General features: G+C 46.0%; 1 protein-coding gene across 2 annotated transcripts in view; it reads right to left on the reverse strand.

Moving 5' to 3' along the window:
- Positions 1–18,653, reverse strand: part of THADA (THADA armadillo repeat containing) — a 102,856-nt gene extending 84,203 nt beyond the window's left edge. The window contains exons 1-4 of one of the 2 annotated variants that reach the window (XM_073564199.1): positions 18,514–18,653; positions 16,171–16,263; positions 12,224–12,318; positions 5,684–5,814 (exon numbers count right to left, since the gene is read on the reverse strand). In XM_073564199.1, the coding sequence (XP_073420300.1) occupies positions 5,684–5,814; positions 12,224–12,318; positions 16,171–16,246 (302 nt within the window). In that variant the 5' untranslated portion in view covers positions 16,247–16,263; positions 18,514–18,653. Of the gene's footprint in view, positions 1–5,244; positions 5,364–5,683; positions 5,815–12,223; positions 12,319–16,170; positions 16,264–18,513 lie in introns of those variants that run through there. The other variant, XM_073564200.1, reaches the window with a different exon arrangement.
- Positions 18,654–18,977: the final 324 nt, after the last annotated feature.

The raw sequence follows: 18,977 nt of genomic DNA on the forward strand, positions 1-18,977 counted from the left end.
GGTCAATAACATCTGTGGTCTATTAGCAGCTAATCAGAAAATCTACCACGTACCACATGGTGGATCTAAGGGTACCGTTAAACTAAGCGACGCACCAGCGATCCCGACAACGATACGACCTGGTAAGGATTGCTGGTGCATTGCTACATGATCGCTAGTAAGCTGGCAAACAGTCAGATCTACTCAACGACGCAGGAACGATGCGGCGATCCGTATAACGACCTCGGCGGTCGTTGGGATCTTGTCACACATCATCTATTCTGACGACTCACGCCTGCATCCATGTGTTCTGCGTCGCCAACGATGTCGCTCGTCGGTGTCAAACAGCGATGCGTGCTGGCCAGCGGGACACCAGCGATCAAAAAAATGGCCAACGACATTCCAGCATGATCAGCAATATCCAGCGGGGAAGGGGGGGGGGGCGGTCGTCGCTATGTGTCACACGTAGCGAGATTGCTGTTGCGTCACAAAATCGGTGACTTTGCAGCGATCTCGCTAATGATCTCGTTATGCGAGACGGGGGCTTAAGTATCACTGGGTGGATCTCAGCGGCAGTATAAGTGGCCAGTCCACTTTCAGGTAGGTGAGACACGCTGGTGTCAGGTACCGGATGGACGTAGTTTTTTTTTTTTTTCCCCCTTCGGGCACGCACTGGACCTCGATTGCGGTTGCTCCCCGGGGGCCTTTCCACAACATCTGATTATTCGGGCCCACCACTAACTGTCCAGTAGGTCAGCTTACAGTTCTGTCATCACACCATCTACACTATCCAGAGTGTTACTCCTATCACAAATGATTTACCAATTGCAGTTTATACGTTCTGACTGTCTCTTACTGAGTAAGAGCTCATATGTAGACCTTGACTCATGACTGTTCACTGCACTATGCTAGGGGCATTTGAGCTACCTCAATACCAGAGCTCCCAACCTATTTGTTAGTACTTACCTCTTCTTTCTTACAGACACCGGATAAAGCCTCGAGCAATTCTGGGATTTTACTTCCGAGCGTGGCAGTTCTCCCAACTTGGAAAGGAATGGGATCTTACTCTGCGCAAGCATCGTCCAGTGTAGAAGGCTGCTCTAGGCCTGGATCTAATGAGGAGTTTTGTGATAACACGTTCCTTCCTTCAGCAGGTTTTGTATTCTTTTCACTGTTGTATCTTCGGTCGTGTGGTGTCTTATACTTCGGTAAGTAGATACACACACACACACACACACACACACACACTACAATCCTCTCCCCGGTCCAGGACGGATAGGGTCGCCCATGTCGGCATAGGGAAGGATCTTTTCTTCAGTCAAGTTTTCTTCTGGGGTCTATGTACTCCTTCCTAGGGCCAACTTTCCATGGAGTTGACATACTCCAGGTTTTTTTCACGGACTCTCCTCCTTCAACTGCCCATATACTTGTGTACCCGAGGTCCCCTTCAGCGTTTTGCTCTCTAGGAGGATCACAGTAGCCTACTCAAATATTTCCTTGTTATTTTCTCGGAATCCTTATTCCAGCCGCTTCCAAAGCGGGAAGCGCCTGTATCCTATATCCCTTCTCTCCTGAGCTCACTGCGAACTGAACCACTTCTCCGTCTATAGACCCTCCGGTTTCCAGATTTTCCTTCAATACGGCCCTTCCTCTCCCAGAGTTAGCATCCCTCAAGGATACCAACGGCGGACTAATAGAGTCCTTGGCAACATCAACCGTTGAAGTGTCCGCCACTACATTGTGCCCTGCCTTTGTCTCCACCAGGGTAGCAAAGTTTATAGATGCATGGGCCAAGCTGCTCCATCAGGGCATTCTTTCTAGAGCACGATCGGAGGAATCAGCCATCCTCGCAGACCAATTTACTCTTGCAGTGAAGTACATGGTATCCGCCTCCACAGACGCCGCTGCAGATGCTGCCCAGTTGTCCAGCAATATCATGGCCATCTGAAGGACTATTTGGCTTAAGGCGTGGCAGGCGAACTTATCCTCAAAGAAGTCCCTCACCAACTTGCCTTTCCAGGGTTTCTGTTGGTTTGGCTCCAAGTTGGACCAAATTATTAAGGAGGTCACTGGAAGGACGAGCTCTCCTTCCTCGGGCTAAACCTCGTCGTTCTCCTGGTGTTTTTTTCCTCAGCATGGCTCGACAGGGATCTAAGATTGCTCAACAGAGGAGTCCATCCTTGTCTTTTCAGGATGAAATCTCTTCGTTCAGTAATTGCTTCCGCGGGGCCGCATGAGTTTTCCTTTGTCCCATGGAAGCCTTTATCCAGGTCCTGATTTCTTCAGGTCTTCGGAGATTCCTGTGTTTTTGCGAGGGGCAGGTCCTTTTTCATTTTATAGCTTTCCCTTTAGGGCTCTCAACCACTCCCAGAGTCTCGCAGAGTCTGTGGCAGCAGTTTTGCATATCCTGTGGATCACAGTTTCGGTGCTCTCCCTGTACCTCGCAGAGGTTCTCCATGGCTCTGTCCATCGCTCTTGATTCCTTTCCTTTTGCCCAGCTTAGACTCACCCTTCGTAGCGCTCTTTCATCAGGCTACCTGGCCTGGGTGACGTGCATCTATCCAGCTAAGGCCGCCCCTCCCACCTTTTTCGGTACACTGGCTTGGCGTATAGAGTCCCTCTGGCCTCCAGTTCAGTGAATGCTCACTGAATCCGGTCGACAATTGTAGGTTTACCAGGTCAGAGCAGTGCGCCTTCTTCAGGGTTTAAGGCAAACTAACTGGGCAGTGGGCGCCTCCTGGCGGTGCACATAGGGACTCCACCCTGCACCTCTGCAGACCGATTATCGGCCCTCCACATGCTCACCATTTTTCAGAGTCCATGCCTAGCTTCAGCGGATGCCGACTTAGGTAGAAAGACCTTGCAGGCGACGGTGGCGAGTTCTCCAACCTGATTGGAGTTGACCGCTATTCCCTCCCCTTGGGTACTGCTTTGGGACGTCGCATGGTTTCCTGTGTCCCCCAATGAAGTGATAGAGGAAACAGGATTTTTGGTTGCTTACCGTAAAATCTGTTTCTCGGAGCCTTCATTGGGGACACAGCACCCTCCCAAATTGAACAGCTCTGCTTACTGTATTATATTGTTACAGTTTGAGTTTGTGTTTTTCTGTGGTTTCTGTCTCTTTTACATGTTGGTTCTCCTACTGCTTTCTCACTAACTGAATATCCTAGTTCCGGTCGGTGGGGTGTACACTGCGGAGGGGCTAACTTTTTTCTACATAGTGTCAGCCTCCTAGTGGCAGCAGCATACACCCATGGTTTCCTGTGTCCCCCAATGAAGGCTCCAAGAAACAGATTTTACGATAAGCATCCAAAAATCCTGTTTTTTTTAGCTAGAGTCACAGCTTTGTTTGTACCATAACTTTTATTTCAACTTTTTTATAAAATGAATTGTTATAACTAAGTAGCTCAATGAAAGGGCTTATAGGAATACTTAACAACGGATATCATAAGACAAGCTATAGTCTCTTAAAAGAGGTTGCCCAGTGAAATCGTCAAGTTATCAGTTATCCACAAAATAGGTGATAACCTTGATGATCACGGGGGTCTGGCACTGATCTGTAGAATGGGACACTTTTATCCCCTATTAGAACGGAGTGGAGGTGATCATGCTCAACCGCCGCTCCAATCATTCTTTATGGGGATGCGGAGCGCTGTGCTCGGCAGTTTCAGGCTGCCTCAGAGAATGAATGGAGTGATGTTCAAGCATCTGAACGACCGAGCGGCCGCAACATTATGTACATGAGAAAAATTCCCTGTTCTACGGATCGGTGCAGCTCTCTGTGGTTGCACCCCCTCCAATTAGCAAGTAAAAAGGTAACTTGTTTTATCTGGACAACCCCACAAAAAAAAAAAAAAAGGTCTAAACTCTGCAGAGCGTTCCAAGGGAACACCTTTTAATTTGTTTTATTAAGAAGCCATTCAGCATGTGCAATAAAGTTTGGTCTTTTACAGAGAAGGAAGTTTTTGTATATTTTTAATTAAAGAAAAAGGAAAATGAGGGATACTGGAAAACTTAATTACCATTTTTTACATTTTCTTATTGTCTCCCATAGGAAACTTGAACCTGTAATCACCCGATAACAAATCTGTCTTTTTATAGTAATTATTTGCATTCCCCATTAATTGTGGAACATCTGTGCCAGAAAAATGTTTTGTTTCTCTGCTATTCCTCCTGGAAACATGGATACATTTACAACCAGGTGTTATCCTTCACCTTGTAAATGACAGTCTACTCACTGCTGTCCTGCTGATCATGATATATGTGCACTATATGGAAACTTTTGAGGCAATTTTTTTCATTAAATACACATACGCATGTTTAAAAATCATTTTTGCATTTGGGTTTTATTAAAAATGCTGCATTGTTTGCCTTCTGTAGCCGCCGTGTTGCACGGTCTGTTGTTGGCTACAGAATGAGTTAACTGTGAATCTGTCAATCATCTGGTTCTGTTGAGACAGCAGCTTAAAAGACTAGAGTTATTAATTCTCCCATTTGAACCAGCTCACTGATGGATTCTCAAATAACTCATTCTGCAGCCAGCAATTCACACTGTAAGGGCTCATTCAGACGTCATTTTTTTGCATACAACTTATGTCTTTTTCGAATGACAAAATTTATACCCATTATAATCTATGGCGCTGTTCTCACGACCATGTATTTTCACGGACTGAGTGGTCAGCATAACATCGTGGAGACAAGACAGATTTTTATCCAAGTTTCAGCTCAATCTCACCAATGAAAATCTAAGGGGCTGTTAAAAAAAAAAAAAAAAAAAAAAAAAATTTGGACACCATTCGGATGCCATAAGAGATTTTCATGGACTGTTTGATATGAGAAAGTTGAAAAACCTTTGTTAGTTTTTCTTTTTCCATTAGAGTAAAACTAGTGAAACTCCGATCAAAAATACTAATAAAGCTCAGACCATTTTTGCACAAGAGAAAAACCACTGACGACTAGTGATGAGCGAGCGTGCTCTGATAGGGCGTTATCTGAGCAAGCACAACACATGCATGGATTACATGTTTTGTTAGGCGATCTCTGCATATGTTGTGGCTGTCGAACAGCGGCGAGACATGCAGCAGCGAGGAATGGAATATAGTATTCGAGCACACTGAAGACACTATTAGCATTCGAACATGCACGGAAAACACGTTATTCGAGCACACTCGTTCATCACTTCTGACAACTGAATGAAACCTTAAGGCTCGATCAGACTTCAGTTTTTCTTGGGCGAGTTCTGTTTTTCTCAGATAGAACTCGTACCTATCGTAGTATATGGAGTCCCGAGTGTTTTGCCGACTTTGTGGTCACACATAATCACAGAGACTTGTCCGACTTTAATCCAAGTCTCAGGTCTTTCTCGCTAATGCAAGTCTACGGGTCTGTGGAAAAAAAATTGGACAGTACTCAGATGCCGTCTGTCCATCACTGACTGCTTGGTATGATAACGTTGAGAAATCCCCCGTCCCCCACCCCGAGAAAAACTGATGAAATTTGGGCCAAATAAAAAAAACTGATGCATCTTGGACTGATTTTCTCCTGCGTGAAAAATCTGAATGAGCCCCAAGGGAGACTAAGGAAGCTAAAAAAAAAAAAAAAAAAAAAAAATTATGGCTCCTGTTCACATCTAGAAATGAGTGAACTGCAATTTCAGGCTCTACATGAAAAGGCACAAATATATTAGAAAGTCAGCTTAGGTTACCTTGCCAAAACCTTTTTAAGGGGGTTCTTGGTGCAAACCGTAAAGTACATTTCAGCTAAAACATCCAAGCAGCAGTGGAGCTCGTCTGAACTGTGGGAACTGCTGGGCAGGCTTTCCAGAAGTGGTGCAATCTGAAACGGAAAAACAAAATTAAGGTTAGAAGATTTTCTTGCATTGTCAGTGGTGTAAACCATGAATGTTCAGTTGGAGATCACAGGTATGAAACAGAAGGCTAATAAGCCAAACTAAGTAACCAAAAAACCAAGCCATAAGGCCAACAGGGTGGGTGATGTCTCCCAATGATTGGCTCAGAGAAAAGGATTTTACGGCGAGTACACACAAAAATCCCTGTTTCTCCTTCGCCTCATTGGGGGACACAGGACCGTGGGATGTCCTAAAGCAGTCCCTGAGTGGGAAACAGCACGACAGCTGAAATCTCATGTACCGGCAGGCTACATTTGTGCTACAGATGCGATACTGCCGATTGCAGAATCCGTCTGCCAAGGGCGGCATCTGAAGAAGTCTGAGCATGAATATTGTAGTGTTTCACAAACATGTGCAAGCTGGACCAAGTCGCAGCCTTGCAGACTTGCTGTGCCGAAACCTGGTGCTGGATGGCCCAGGAAGCCCCCACTGAACGAGTGGAGTGTGCCTTAATCCCCGCTGGGATAGGTCTGCCTCTGACACGGTAAGCTTCCTGGATCGCGGAGCGGATCCACCTGGCTATTGTAGCCTTAGAAGCAGGTAGACCCTTTCTGGGTCCCTCCAGAAGCATGAAGAGAGCATCCGACTTGCGGAAAGGCGCCGTACGGGAGACATACTTCCTAAGTGCTTTCACCAAGTCCAATGTGTGGAGAGCCTTTTGGGCTGAACAAGGGGAGAACAATGTCCTCATTCAGATGGAAGGAGGAAATGACTTTAGGCAAAAAGGACGGAGACTTCCTCAGCACAACCTTGTCCGGGTGGAAACTCAGGAACGGAGATCTGCAAGACAAGGCCGCCAATTCCGAGACCCGTCTGATTGACATTACCGCCACTAGAAAGGTTACTTTCCAAGAAAGAAGAGTCAATGACACATCCTGCAGTGGCTCGAAAGGGGCCTCTTGAAGAACCCCTAAGACCAAATTAAGGTCCCAAGACTCCAACGGTATTTTGTAGGGAGGCATCACATGGGAAACTCCCTGCATGAAGGTCCTCACCTGTGATCTGGTAGCTATCCTGCGTTGGAACAGGACGAATAAGGCTGAAATTTGTGACTTGAGGGAAGCAAGCACAAGACCTGAGTCTAGGCCTGCCTGGAGAAACTCCAAAATGGACGGAAAGGAAAAAGCAAGTGGAGAGCGACCACGGGCTCTGCACCAAGAGAAAAAGGTCTTCCAGGTACGATGATAAATGCGCATAGATGTTGGTTTCCGGGCCCTAATCATGGTGGAAATCACCTGCTGGGAGAAACCGGCTTGGGTTAAAACCCAGGATTCAATGGTCAGACCGTTAAACTGAGGGCTCTCGAGTTCTGGTGGCAAATTGGGCCCTGGGAAAGCAAGTTCGGGAGGTCCGGCAGATGCCAGGGAATGTTGGCGACGAGCTGCAGTAGCTCCGCGTACCACGCCCGGCGTGGCCAATCTGGGGCGACGAGGATCACTGGAATCCCTTCTGCTCTGATCTTCCGGATGACTTTTGGAAGTAATGGGAGGGGGAAAACACATGAGAGACGAAACTGATGCCACGGGAGAACCAGAGTGTCCGACCCGATGGCTATTGGGTCGCGGAAACAGGCTGCAAACACCGGAACCTTTGCATTTAGCCTTGAGGCCATGAGATAGACGTCCGGCGTCCCCCAGCGATGGCAAATCTGCTGAAAGACCTCCGGATGAAGGGAGCACTCTCCCGAGGCGAGACCCTGACGGCTGAGAAAGTCTGCCGCCCAATTCTCTACCCCCGGGATGTGAACTGCTGAAATGACTGAGTGATTCTTTTCGGCCCATCGGAGGATGTGAGTCACTTCGAGCATCTTCTGCTCTGAGTGCCCCCCTGATGGTTGTGATGTATGCTGCCACCGTGGCGGTTGTTCAACTGAATCCGAATGGCGCGACATGCTAGGAGATGATGGAATCGCAGGAGGGCTAACTTGATTGCTCGAATTTCCAGAATGTTTATCGTTAGGCACGATTCCAGAGTGGACTAGCGTCCCTGGGCAGTGTGGCGATGGAAGACCGCTCCCTATCCGAGAAGACTGGCATCAGTGGTCACCACAAGCCAATGTACTGGGAGAAAGGATTTTCCCTGATCCAGTGAGGACCTCACCGTTCACCACCTGAGGGTCTGCCTAACCCGCTGGGACAGCCGGAACCGACCGTCCAGAGAAAGCGGGTTCTTGTCCCATGCCATCAGAAGCGCCTATTGCAGAGGGTGGAGGTATAGTTCGGAAAATGGAACCACCTCTATAGCTGCCACCATCCTGTCCAGTACCTGCATGCCAAATCGCAAGTGAGTGAGGACGGGGGAGGGAGAGCCTCAGGGCTCACTGCTGCAAGGTTGAGACTTTTTCAGGAGGAGAATCACTAACCCTCGGGAAGTGTCTAGGATCATCCCCAAAAAGGAAATCCCTTGAGCTGGTACCGGTGAAGACTTGTTTAAAATTGCCCAGACGAGAAAGAGTGTCCACAGTGATGCCCACACACTCTGCACAGGCCTGAAAAGACATTCCCTTGATGAGCAGTCATCTAGATACGGTAGGATCACCATGCCCCGAGAGTGTAGAATGGACATGACAGCCACCATGACCTTGGTGAACACTCTGGAGGCGATGGCGAGACCGAAGGGCAAGGCAGTGAATTGGAAGTGCTCCTCGCGGACCGCAAAGTGCAGGAATCTTTGGTGGGAGGGAAAGATTGAGATATGAAGATAAGCATCCTGGATGTCGATGGACGCGAGAAATTCTCCTTTCTCCATTGAGGTGATGACTGAACGGAGGGACTCCATTCTAAAGTGACGAACCTTGACAAACTTGTTCAACAGTTTTAGGTCCAGAATAGGCAGTACCGTTCCGTCTTTTTTCGGAATGACAAACAGGTTTGAGTAAAACCCTTTGAATCTTTCGGCTTGCGGAACAGGTACTATGACTCAGTCTTTGAGGAGTGCATTTATGGCTCGGTAGAACAAGGTTGCTCGTGCTTCTGCCTTGGGGGGGGGGGGGAGAGAGACAGGAAAAACCGTGCTGGGGGGGGGGGGGGGAACTCTATTTTGTATCCGGAGGACACTAGATCTCTGACCCATTGATCGTGAACGATCGCAAACCGGGCTTGACGGAACAAGAGCAGACGGCCGCCTACCTTGTTGGTGGCCACCGGATACGGCAACGAGTCATAGCGCATAGAATCTATGGGATCTGGATCCAGACTGTCTGGGCCTGCTTTTCCAGGAAGGAGTGGGTTTGTACGAAGCCTGGGAACACCTGTCTCTACGTGGGGGACAAGTTGAGCCGGCAGAAGCGATCGTAGAGGACCAGCTTGTGGTGCCGCGAAAGGGCCGAAACAGAACCTGGTGTTGATTTCTGGTGTTGGGGGAAGAAATTTGCTCTTCCCTCCCATAGCGTCAGAGATAAGTTGATCCAGTTTATCTCCGAACAAGCGCCCACTCTGGTAAGCCAGAGATGTTAAGGATTTCTTGGAAGCAGAATCCGCTCGCAATTCTTTGAGCCATAATGCTCTTGTGAGAGTGATGGCATTTGCAGCTGCTAGTGTGGCGCAGCTGGCTGCATGTAGCAAGGCATGCACCACATAATCTCCGGCCCGTGCGATCTGGTAGGCCAGACTCACTGCCTCAGAAGGTAGGTAACTGTTGTGACTGATTTTGGCCAGACCAATCTGCCTCCCGTCATCATCCGCTTTCTCTTAGAGGTCATGTAGTGGGGCTGCACGGACGCTGCTGGAGTTTCTGTGCATCCCGTGGGTTCAATCCGTTGGGATGGAACAGGATCGTCGTTCGGCATTAGGCCTGGCTCCAGAAGGGGATACGTGGGAGTGACACCCCATGTTTCCATCTGTTTGTAAAGTGGGGAGACCGGGGCCCTAGAGGGACCTATCGCCCCTGAAATGAGCCCAGGTATTGTAGCGTTGCAGGAGGGGGTACAGTGAGGCGACACTCCGAGTTCCCACCTGTTGAAGATTTGGGGAGATCGGGACCGTGAAAGGACCCGTCGCCCCTTTAATCCATGGGGAAAAAAAATGAAGAATAAAAATAATAAAGTTGGGGTCTGAATCCCAGACCCATGTGCCTCCTACAGACACTAAGCAAGAACTGGGTCACTAAGAGCCGGTAGGAGGGTGTATACTGCAGAGGAGGAGTTAATTTCTTCTATGTTTACTTAGTGTCCTCCTAGTGGCAGCAGCATAACACCCATGGTCCTTTGTCCCCCAATGAGGCGAAGGAGAAATAAGGTAAATGAAGTGTCTCTTTTTCCCCATTTATTTTAGTTTGATTTTTTATGACCACAAAAATATATTTAAAACTTTGTCCCCCATTTATATATTGGACACGGGGGAGGTTGAAACAGCAATTTGGACTGACAGTGGCATTTTTTTTTTCATATTTATAAAAGACCTTTGACAAGGTATTTAAATATTGAAATATTTTTGATTTTATGTTATTTTCACTGTAACTGGGGCTTGTACATTAGCCCCAAGTTGCAGGGGAAGAGCAGCTTGTAACAGAGATATCTATGTCCCCTATGAACCAGTAGCTACTGCTCCCTTCCTATACACAGTAATCACATGACCGGTGTGTATGGAGGAAGGAACACAGTCACCTCTTCCAATTACTATGGACACAATGCTTGTTTAGTTCTGTGTATTCAGTGATAAAGGCGGCACAGGCAGAAATAAACCATCTCTGCCTTGACAGCCAAATTCCAGCTTCTGCAGCTACACGATCACGTGTTAACATCACAACAGAGTAGGAGGCGGACCCTTTGGGACGTTTAAAGTCAATGGGTGGTCTGAAAGCCCATAGATTCATGTATATTGCTTTCTTTCTCAATATCTTGGCAGTAATCTACAAGTAAAGCTTTCATTAAAGCATCAATGTAGACGCTACACTTTCCTGTAGCTTCAGTCCCATGTAAAAGAAAAACTCACTGCTAGGCTAATATATCCCAGGGATTTTAGAAGCTTTAAAAAACGATGAGTTTTCAAGTGGAAACTACTTCAGAAAACACTCCTTTTTTAGGATGTTTTTTGAAAAGTTTTACTTTTTTGAAGAGTTTGGGAAGAACATCTGTAGCTGTCCATGTAGCTCTCTCAAAGATAAAACCAACTATACACTTACATGGCCAGACTGTTCCTCCATTCCTGAGAAAACAGCATTTGAATGGTTAAGAAAATGAAGTTTAAGTGCTTTTGGCACAGGGAAGCACTTCCCAAGCCTCTGTTACGCTGGCTCTATTCCCTGCCCAATGCCGCATCCTCCTACTTGATGTCATACAATCAAAAGGAGGCATCACTGAGCGGGTAATAGAGCTGGAGTGACAGAGGCTTCAGATCTACCATAGCTCTTCAGCCTCATTTGCATATCAATTCAAACGATAATTTCTTACGAACAGAGAACTGACTGACCATGTAAAGGTACTGCTGGATTTAGCTTAGAAAGAGCCACAAATGGATATAAATAGTATGAGGGGTGAAAAACTGCTGACAGATACCCTTTAAATACTTTGTGCAGCCTTTTGATTGAACAGTGTATTGTTTGAAGTGGATTCCATCAAGGTCCACTCTACATAAGTGACCTGCACTTATTTTTCTTTTACATCAGGCATTTTTCGAAACCTGAAGCAGGGAGAAAAAAAAAAAAAAAAAAAAAAAGGACAAAATTAAAAAAACCTCCACAAAAAAAGAAAATGGATATTCCATAGGTGGCTTAAATCTTCCAAACATTTTTGAAGCAGATTTTGAGGAGGATTTTGGAACAGCAAGAGGTGCTGCCGACGCTGCGTCAACAGCTACGTGACAAGTCTTATGCAAGTATGAAGCGGACGTCCTTAATAATAGAACAAATGCATAATCTCACCCATTCATCTCCCTCTATGTCTAGAGGAAGGCAGGTTTCTAGACCAACAAAGAAAAGGGATTCTTTACTGTAACAGCAGCAAAACTATAGAATGCATAGAAAGTTGTCATGATGAATTTACTAAGGGGCAAGGCCTTTGCTGAGGGCAAAAGATGGGTCGTTGATGCATATAATATAACTTGGCAGCACGGTGGCTATGTGGTTTGCGCTGTACAGTGGCTCAGTGGTTAGCACTGTTCCTTTGCACAATGGGGTCCTGGGTTCAAATCCCACCAAGGACAACATCTGCAAGGAGTTTGTATGTTCTCCCCGTGTTTGCGTGGGTTTCCTCCCACATTCTAAAGACATACTAATAGAGAATCTAGATTGTGAGCCCAATGGTGACAGTGATTATAATATCTGTAAAGTGCTGCGGAATATGAAAGCACTATGCATAATAAATATACTGATATTACAGATACTTCTTTGGCTTCTCACCTTCTTGACACAGTGGATTTGCTGAACGCCATCGTGAAGTTGTAAACATTGCAAGAGCAGAGAAGACAAACTCTCTTCAGTGTCATCTGTAAATGCTAGAAAGTGCAAAACTACGATTACTGCATTGTCAAAAACACCAGAAACACAGTAGGAATTCATGGACGCATTAATCCACAGTGAAACTTTTAGCAGCAAATTAGTTCAAAAGACTACGATACTGATGACATAGGAGTTGGGAGTCCAACATCCGGCACCACCAATGATCAGCTGCTACCTAGTCCCACAGTTGCCAGAAGTACATAGCACTTAACAAGCTCGCGAGACCCTGGCCTAGTGACGTCTGTCACCATATTCCTGCAATTTCATTCCGGACCCGTCTTGTGACCTTGACTTTGTCTTTCTCCAGGGCCCCCCTTCCAAATATGACTTCGGCTTGTTCTCTCTGCATTGACCAACTTGACCCGGCTATTTCTCAGACCACAGTTTTGTCTACCGATTCTGTCCCTAGTTCTATCCCTTACATCATTGTTCCGGCTAATTGACCAATTCTGCCTTAAAGGGAATCTGTCACCCTTTTTTTTTGCCCTATCAGCTGCCAGCATTGACATCAGGAGCTTATCTACAGCATTCTGTAATGCTGTAGATAAGCCTCCGATGTAACCTGAAAGATAAGAAAAACACGTTAGATTATACTCACCGAGGTGGGCGGTCCGGTCCGATGGGTGTCGTGGTCCGGCTCCTCCCATCTTCATACTATGCCGTCCTCTTCGTCCCTTCCTGTCGTGGCTCCAGCGCAGGCGGACTGCTCTGTCCTGTTGAGGGCAGAGCAGAGTCCTGCAGTGCGCAGGCGTCGGGAGAGGTATGGCACCTGCGCTTTGCAGTATTCTGCTCTGCCCTCAACTGGGCAGAGCAGTGCACCTACGCTGGAGCCACGACAGGAAGGGAATAATAATAATAATAATAATAATAATAATAATTTTTATTTATATAGCGCCAACATATTCCGCAGCACTTTACAATTAAGCGGGGACATGTACAGACAATAAATTCAATACAAGTTAAGACAATTCAAACAGTGACATTAGGAGTGAGGTCCCTGCTCGCAAGCTTACAATCTACAAGGAAATGGGGGGACACAGTAGGTGAAAAATGCTTGTTAATTCAGGTCTGGCAATTATAATAGGGATTTTCATATAAAGCTGCATGATCCGGTCATCAGCCCGTGTGTTTAAGTGCAATAGACAAGTATCAAGTGCAGTTATCATGTGCATGAAGGGTGTGGAGACAGATGAATAGTAGGGTGCAGATTCAGAATAATATTTGGAAGGAGGGAACAGGGCAAAGTTAGCTTGCTGGGTAGTTGATGTGGTAGGCTTGTTTGAAGAGATGGGTTTTCAAAGCGCGCTTGAATAGGTCAGGGCTAGGTATCAGTCTGATCGCCTGGGGAAGTGCATTCCAGAGAGCTGGAGCAGCACGAGAGAAGTCTTGGAGGCGGAGGTGCGAGGTTCGGATTACGGGGGATGTTAGTCTTGGGTCATTTGTAGAACGGAGGGCACGTGTAGGGCGATAGACAGAGATGAGAGAGGAGATATAAGGCGGTGCAGAACAGTGGAGAGCTTTGTGGGTGAGAGAGATGAGTTTATACTGGACCCTGTAGCGAATAGGTAGCCAGTGTAATGACTGGCACAAGATGGAGGCATCGGTGAAGCGGCTGGACAGAAATATGACCCTGGCTGCCGCATTCAAGATGGATTGGAGAGGAGAAAGTTTGGTAAGAGGGAGACCGATCAGAAGAGAGTTGCAGTAGTCCAGGCGAGAATGAATAAGAGCGACAGTAAGAGTCTTAGCAGTTTCAAAGGTGAGAAAAGGTCGGATTCTGGAGATGTTTTTAAGATGCAGGTGACAAGAGCGACTGAGTGATCGGATGTACGGAGTAAAGGAAAGTTCAGTGTCGAATATGACCCCAAGACAGCGGGCATGCTGCTTGGGAGTTATGGTTGAACCCTCCAGGGTTATTTCGATGTTAGGTAGAGTGAGGTTAGTAGAGGGGAGAAACACAAGAAGTTCAGTTTTAGAGAGATTTAGTTTCAGATAGAGGGAGGACATGATGCTAGAGACAGCAGACAGACAATCCTTGGTATTTTGAATTAGGGTAGGGGTGATGTCAGGGGAAGAAGTGTATAATTGGGTGTCATCAGCATAGAGATGATACTGGAACCCAAATCTGCTGATTGTTTGTCCAATAGGGGCAGTGTATAAAGAGAAGAGGAGGGGGCCTAGGACTGAGCCCTGCGGGACCCCGATAGTAAGGGGACGAGAAGAGGAAGAGGAGCCGGAAAAAGATACAGTGAAGGAGCGGTCAGAGAGGTAGGAGGAGAACCAGGAGAGGGCCGTGTCCTTGAGGCCTATAGAGCGGAGCATAGTGAGGAGGAGCTGGTGATCCACAGTGTCAAATGCGGCAGAGAGATCCAGGAGAATCAGCAGGGAGCAATGACCTTTCGATTTAGCTGTTATTAAATCATTAGAGACTTTAGTGAGGGCAGTTTCAGTAGAGTGTAAAGAGCGGAAACCAGATTGTAAGGGGTCGAGAAGAGAGTTATCCGAGAGATAGCGGATTAGACGGGAGTGGACCAGGCGTTCCAGGAGTTTAGAGATGAAGGGAAGGTTAGAGACAGGTCTGCAGTTAGCAGTGCAGTTCTGGTCCAGGGATGGCTTTTTAAGTAAAGGGGTTATGATGGCATGTTTAAATGAGGAGGGAAATATACCTGAAGAAAGAGAGAGGTTAAATATTTTAGTCAGGTGAGTGGTGACCACTGGTGAGAGAGACTGCAGGAGCTGTGAAGGAATAGGGTCACTGTTGCAGGTTGTAGGCCGAGCAGAAGCGAGGAGCTTGGAAACTTCTTCTTCTGAAACAGGCTCAAAGATGTCTAGTGAGCTTGAGGTGCGGCAGGGAAGGTGCGGAAGGGAAGAAGAGGACAGCATCGTATGAAGATGGGAGGAGCCGGACCGCGACACCCATCGGACTGGACCGCCCCCTCCGGGGAGTATAATATAACTTCTTTTTCTTCTCTTTCAGGTTACATCGGAGGCTTATCTACAGCATTACAGAATGCTGTAGATAAGCCCCTGATGTCAATGCCAGCAGCTGATAGGGCAAAAAAAAAAGGTGACAGATTCCCTTTAAGGGCAATTTCACATTGGGCTTTTTCTCAGCGTTTTATTCTTTTTTTCTGCATCAAAACCTGATCTCTTGGCAGGAAAGAAGCTGCAGAAAACACATGTTTTGGTTGGTTCTTCGCTGCGGTTTTTGGCATGCTAGATTTGACTTTTGTGCATGCTGATAAACTTTAGTGCAAAAAAAAAAAAAAAAAAAGTCCTATTCTACAGAATCAGGTTTTGGCACAAAAAACGCGTGTTTTTGCTGCGGATTTTCAGCGTTTTTTCACCACCCAGTCATGTCAATGGGTGAAAAACGCCAAAAAAAACACTGAAAGAAGTGACATGGTCTGTGACCAGGAGAACATGCAAAGCACAAAATCCTGATAAAAAAAAAAAACAAAACAATGTGTGCGCATGAGATTTCTCAAGTCTCAGACATAGCTGGTACTGCAAAACGCAGATGAAAATTTGCATTAAAAAAACGCCTAATGTGAACTTACCCCAAATGGGTATTCGCATCTACAGAATCCTATCCCAATATACATTAGGTATAATAATTATAATATTCTCTATGTCTCTTTCCTCATGCACAGGCATTGCAGGCCCTTGGGTATCCATGGTTACGACCACTGGCATAAAGCTGTCACTATATCAGTGGTTGTAACCATGGACACCTAAGGTCCTGCATATTATCGGCAGCTCATCTCCTGCTTACACAGGACTGTGCGCTGCCGAGAGGCAACCTCTTTAATAGGTTTGGAAGAATTGCACTTTCCCCGTAAACTCACCTTTAAGATTTCGACTACTGGGACTATCGAGGGTTAACACATCCACGCTCATCTCTTTCTTCTTCTTTACAACCATTATGAAATGTATTTATCCTTTAAGAACAAAACAACAACTCCTTAATATCATATGCTGCAATCTCATTATAGAGGAATACTATACATAAGATGCACAACATTCATATATTTATTTCCGTGTGGTCGGACCGGCTGCAGATTATAAGGCTGAGCATGGAGGGTAGAGACGTCCATCACATTTCTCTCCCTTGGTCCCATGCAGGATACCAGCCGGAAGTACAAGGATCGTGTGCGCACAAACAGCACATTTTGCCTGCTAACGATAATGGAACATTAAAAATGACAAAAATCTTGGCACTCAATATGTGAAATATTCAGACACTTATTTTGTGCATCCAGACAGAAAGGTTTAAACGTTTTCGGTCCAGCATAGGACCTTCATCAGAAAAATCTTGTTTACTGAAATATACATACAAAAAAAAAAGAACAAAAACAAGGCGTTAATTGCTGTCCGCATCATCACAGAAATACATACTAACAAAAGACATGACAAAAATATATGTTCCAACTTCATCAAAAATTCAAAGGAGAGAGAGATGGCTAAGGAGTGAAGACAGCGCTGATAGCAGTGGGTATACAACCTCTAGAATTGAATTGCGCTGTAAAAAGAAAGAAAAGTGTGAAGAGTCAAGTGACAGGAGTCCGGCATGCACCTCATCTCCTGCTCTATTTACCTGGTGAAGCCCTGGTCTGTGGTCTGACCTTATTTTAGTGACCCTAGAGGTCCCTTTTTTATATTTATCTTCCTTCAGCCTATTCCTTGTCTCCCTCTTGTATTTCACTGGTTGATAGGCCATTTATTTTGCAGCTGCCTGTTCTAATTTTGGACGGCTCAGTCCACATACGCTTTCCAGACGCCAGCCATTTAACATTTCCACTGGCCATCCAGGTATTCCATCTTAGACCTTTTTTTCAGTCTATATGACCACACATAGTTGGTTCTGTGCTGCTGTATGACTGCCATATACATTGTGTCACATCTATTGCATTTAATTAGAACCTCCATTTTGCTTTTAGACTCTCTACTTTGTCCTTCTTTTGGCTACCATTGCAAGGATTTATTTATTTCAGGCATTGGTGTGACTTCTATTCCTAGCCATCTTGGAAGCACTAGATTGCACATGTATGAGATATCGCTATACCTGTATCCTTCAAAGCACAAGGGCGCACCATACTATTACAAGTTATTATCTGTTGTAATTCCTTCTATGCTCAACAATACTCACTTATAGGATCCCTCTTCCTTAACGACCAGCACAGCACTTTTGGAGTTACCATCGCCTGACTCAGCAAAGCACCCTTGGATAGTACCTCTACTAGCCATCTCTCTCTCCTTTGAATTTTTGATGAAGTTGGAACATATATTTTTGTCATGTCTTTTGTTAGTATGTATTTCTGTGATGATGCGGACAGCAATTAACGCCTTGTTTTTGTATGTATATTTCAGTAAACGAGATTTTTCTGATGAAGGTCCTATGCTGGACCGAAAAAGTTTAAACCTTTCTGTCTGGATGCACAAAATAAAAGTGTCTGAATATTTCACATATTGAGTGCCAAGATTTTTGTCATTTTTGATTGATGGGTTGGATACCCGACTTGAGCACCAACAACCAAACTATTCCTGAGTGCCGTGCTCTCTTTATAGGATAATGGAACATTAGTCAGAGTTTCCCCATAAGATATTGACTCATCACAGACATCTCCTGTCAGACACATTACAGTGCAAACCTTCAGTCTTTCGAGCATTCTTCCGGCGACTTCTGCTTGGAGTCCGCCTACTACCTTAGGCTAGGGGGGTACACAGCGACAATGCAGCGCAATATCAGTAAAGGGGGACCCCCAGGGGACTGCAACTTTTTGCAACTTGATCGTTGATGTCGCAGTCCCCTCAGGGTCCCAATGAGACCCCGACTCACTCATATTACGCTGCAATGAAGCGGAGACACCTAGCGAACTTGTATCGCAGCCAAGTTGTCCCAGTTTTTGGCAGCAAAGATGTCGCAAAAAATGACCAAGGTTTCCGAAAGCATCGTCGGCTCGAAAAACTTGCCAGGCATACTCTCCAGGTGTAAAAGGCATCGTGTGCACATAGCCAAAGCCGACCGGGACTGAGATACCAGGCGGACATGACATGCTGGGAGCTGTAGTACTTGGCAGAGAATAACAACACAGGCTCCTCCTCCCCACGTTACACAGAGCAGTAATATTACACCCTCCTATAGCGCTAACATACAGAGGAGAGCAGTACAGAACATACAGCTGTGTTACCTCGATATTACCGGCTCTACCATGTGCAGGAAGTGAGAACTGGCCTCTAACCCATGTAGTGCTTCCCTCCTACAGTCACAGCCGATCACCCACCGATAGAGGGCACAGGTCTCGTTTGCTTCTCTGGCGGCCATTTTGTTGGAGCTCAACTCCAATGTAAAGTGAATGCGGTGACGTCATCAAATCGCTCCTGCGCCGGAGACAAAACATAAGAGCTGTTGCTAACATGTTATAAGGTCCAGCTGTTACCTCTGACAGATTATTATCATTGAAGAGGAAATAGGAGGCGTCCATAAAACAATTCCAGACACCCCCATTAACCCCTTGAGGACTGGCTTTTTTAAATTTTATTTTGTCATTATTTTCTTCTTTGCAATCAAGTGGTGATAATGCTCTTAACTACGGTTTATTTTGGAAAAAATAGTCATTCCTCTGCAGTTCTTATCTATTTATTACATTATACA

The sequence above is a fragment of the Dendrobates tinctorius genome, unplaced genomic scaffold (assembly GCF_039654945.1).
Source record: "Dendrobates tinctorius isolate UK_male_01 unplaced genomic scaffold, ASM3965494v1 ptg000434l, whole genome shotgun sequence".
Lineage (NCBI taxonomy): Eukaryota > Metazoa > Chordata > Amphibia > Anura > Dendrobatidae > Dendrobates > Dendrobates tinctorius.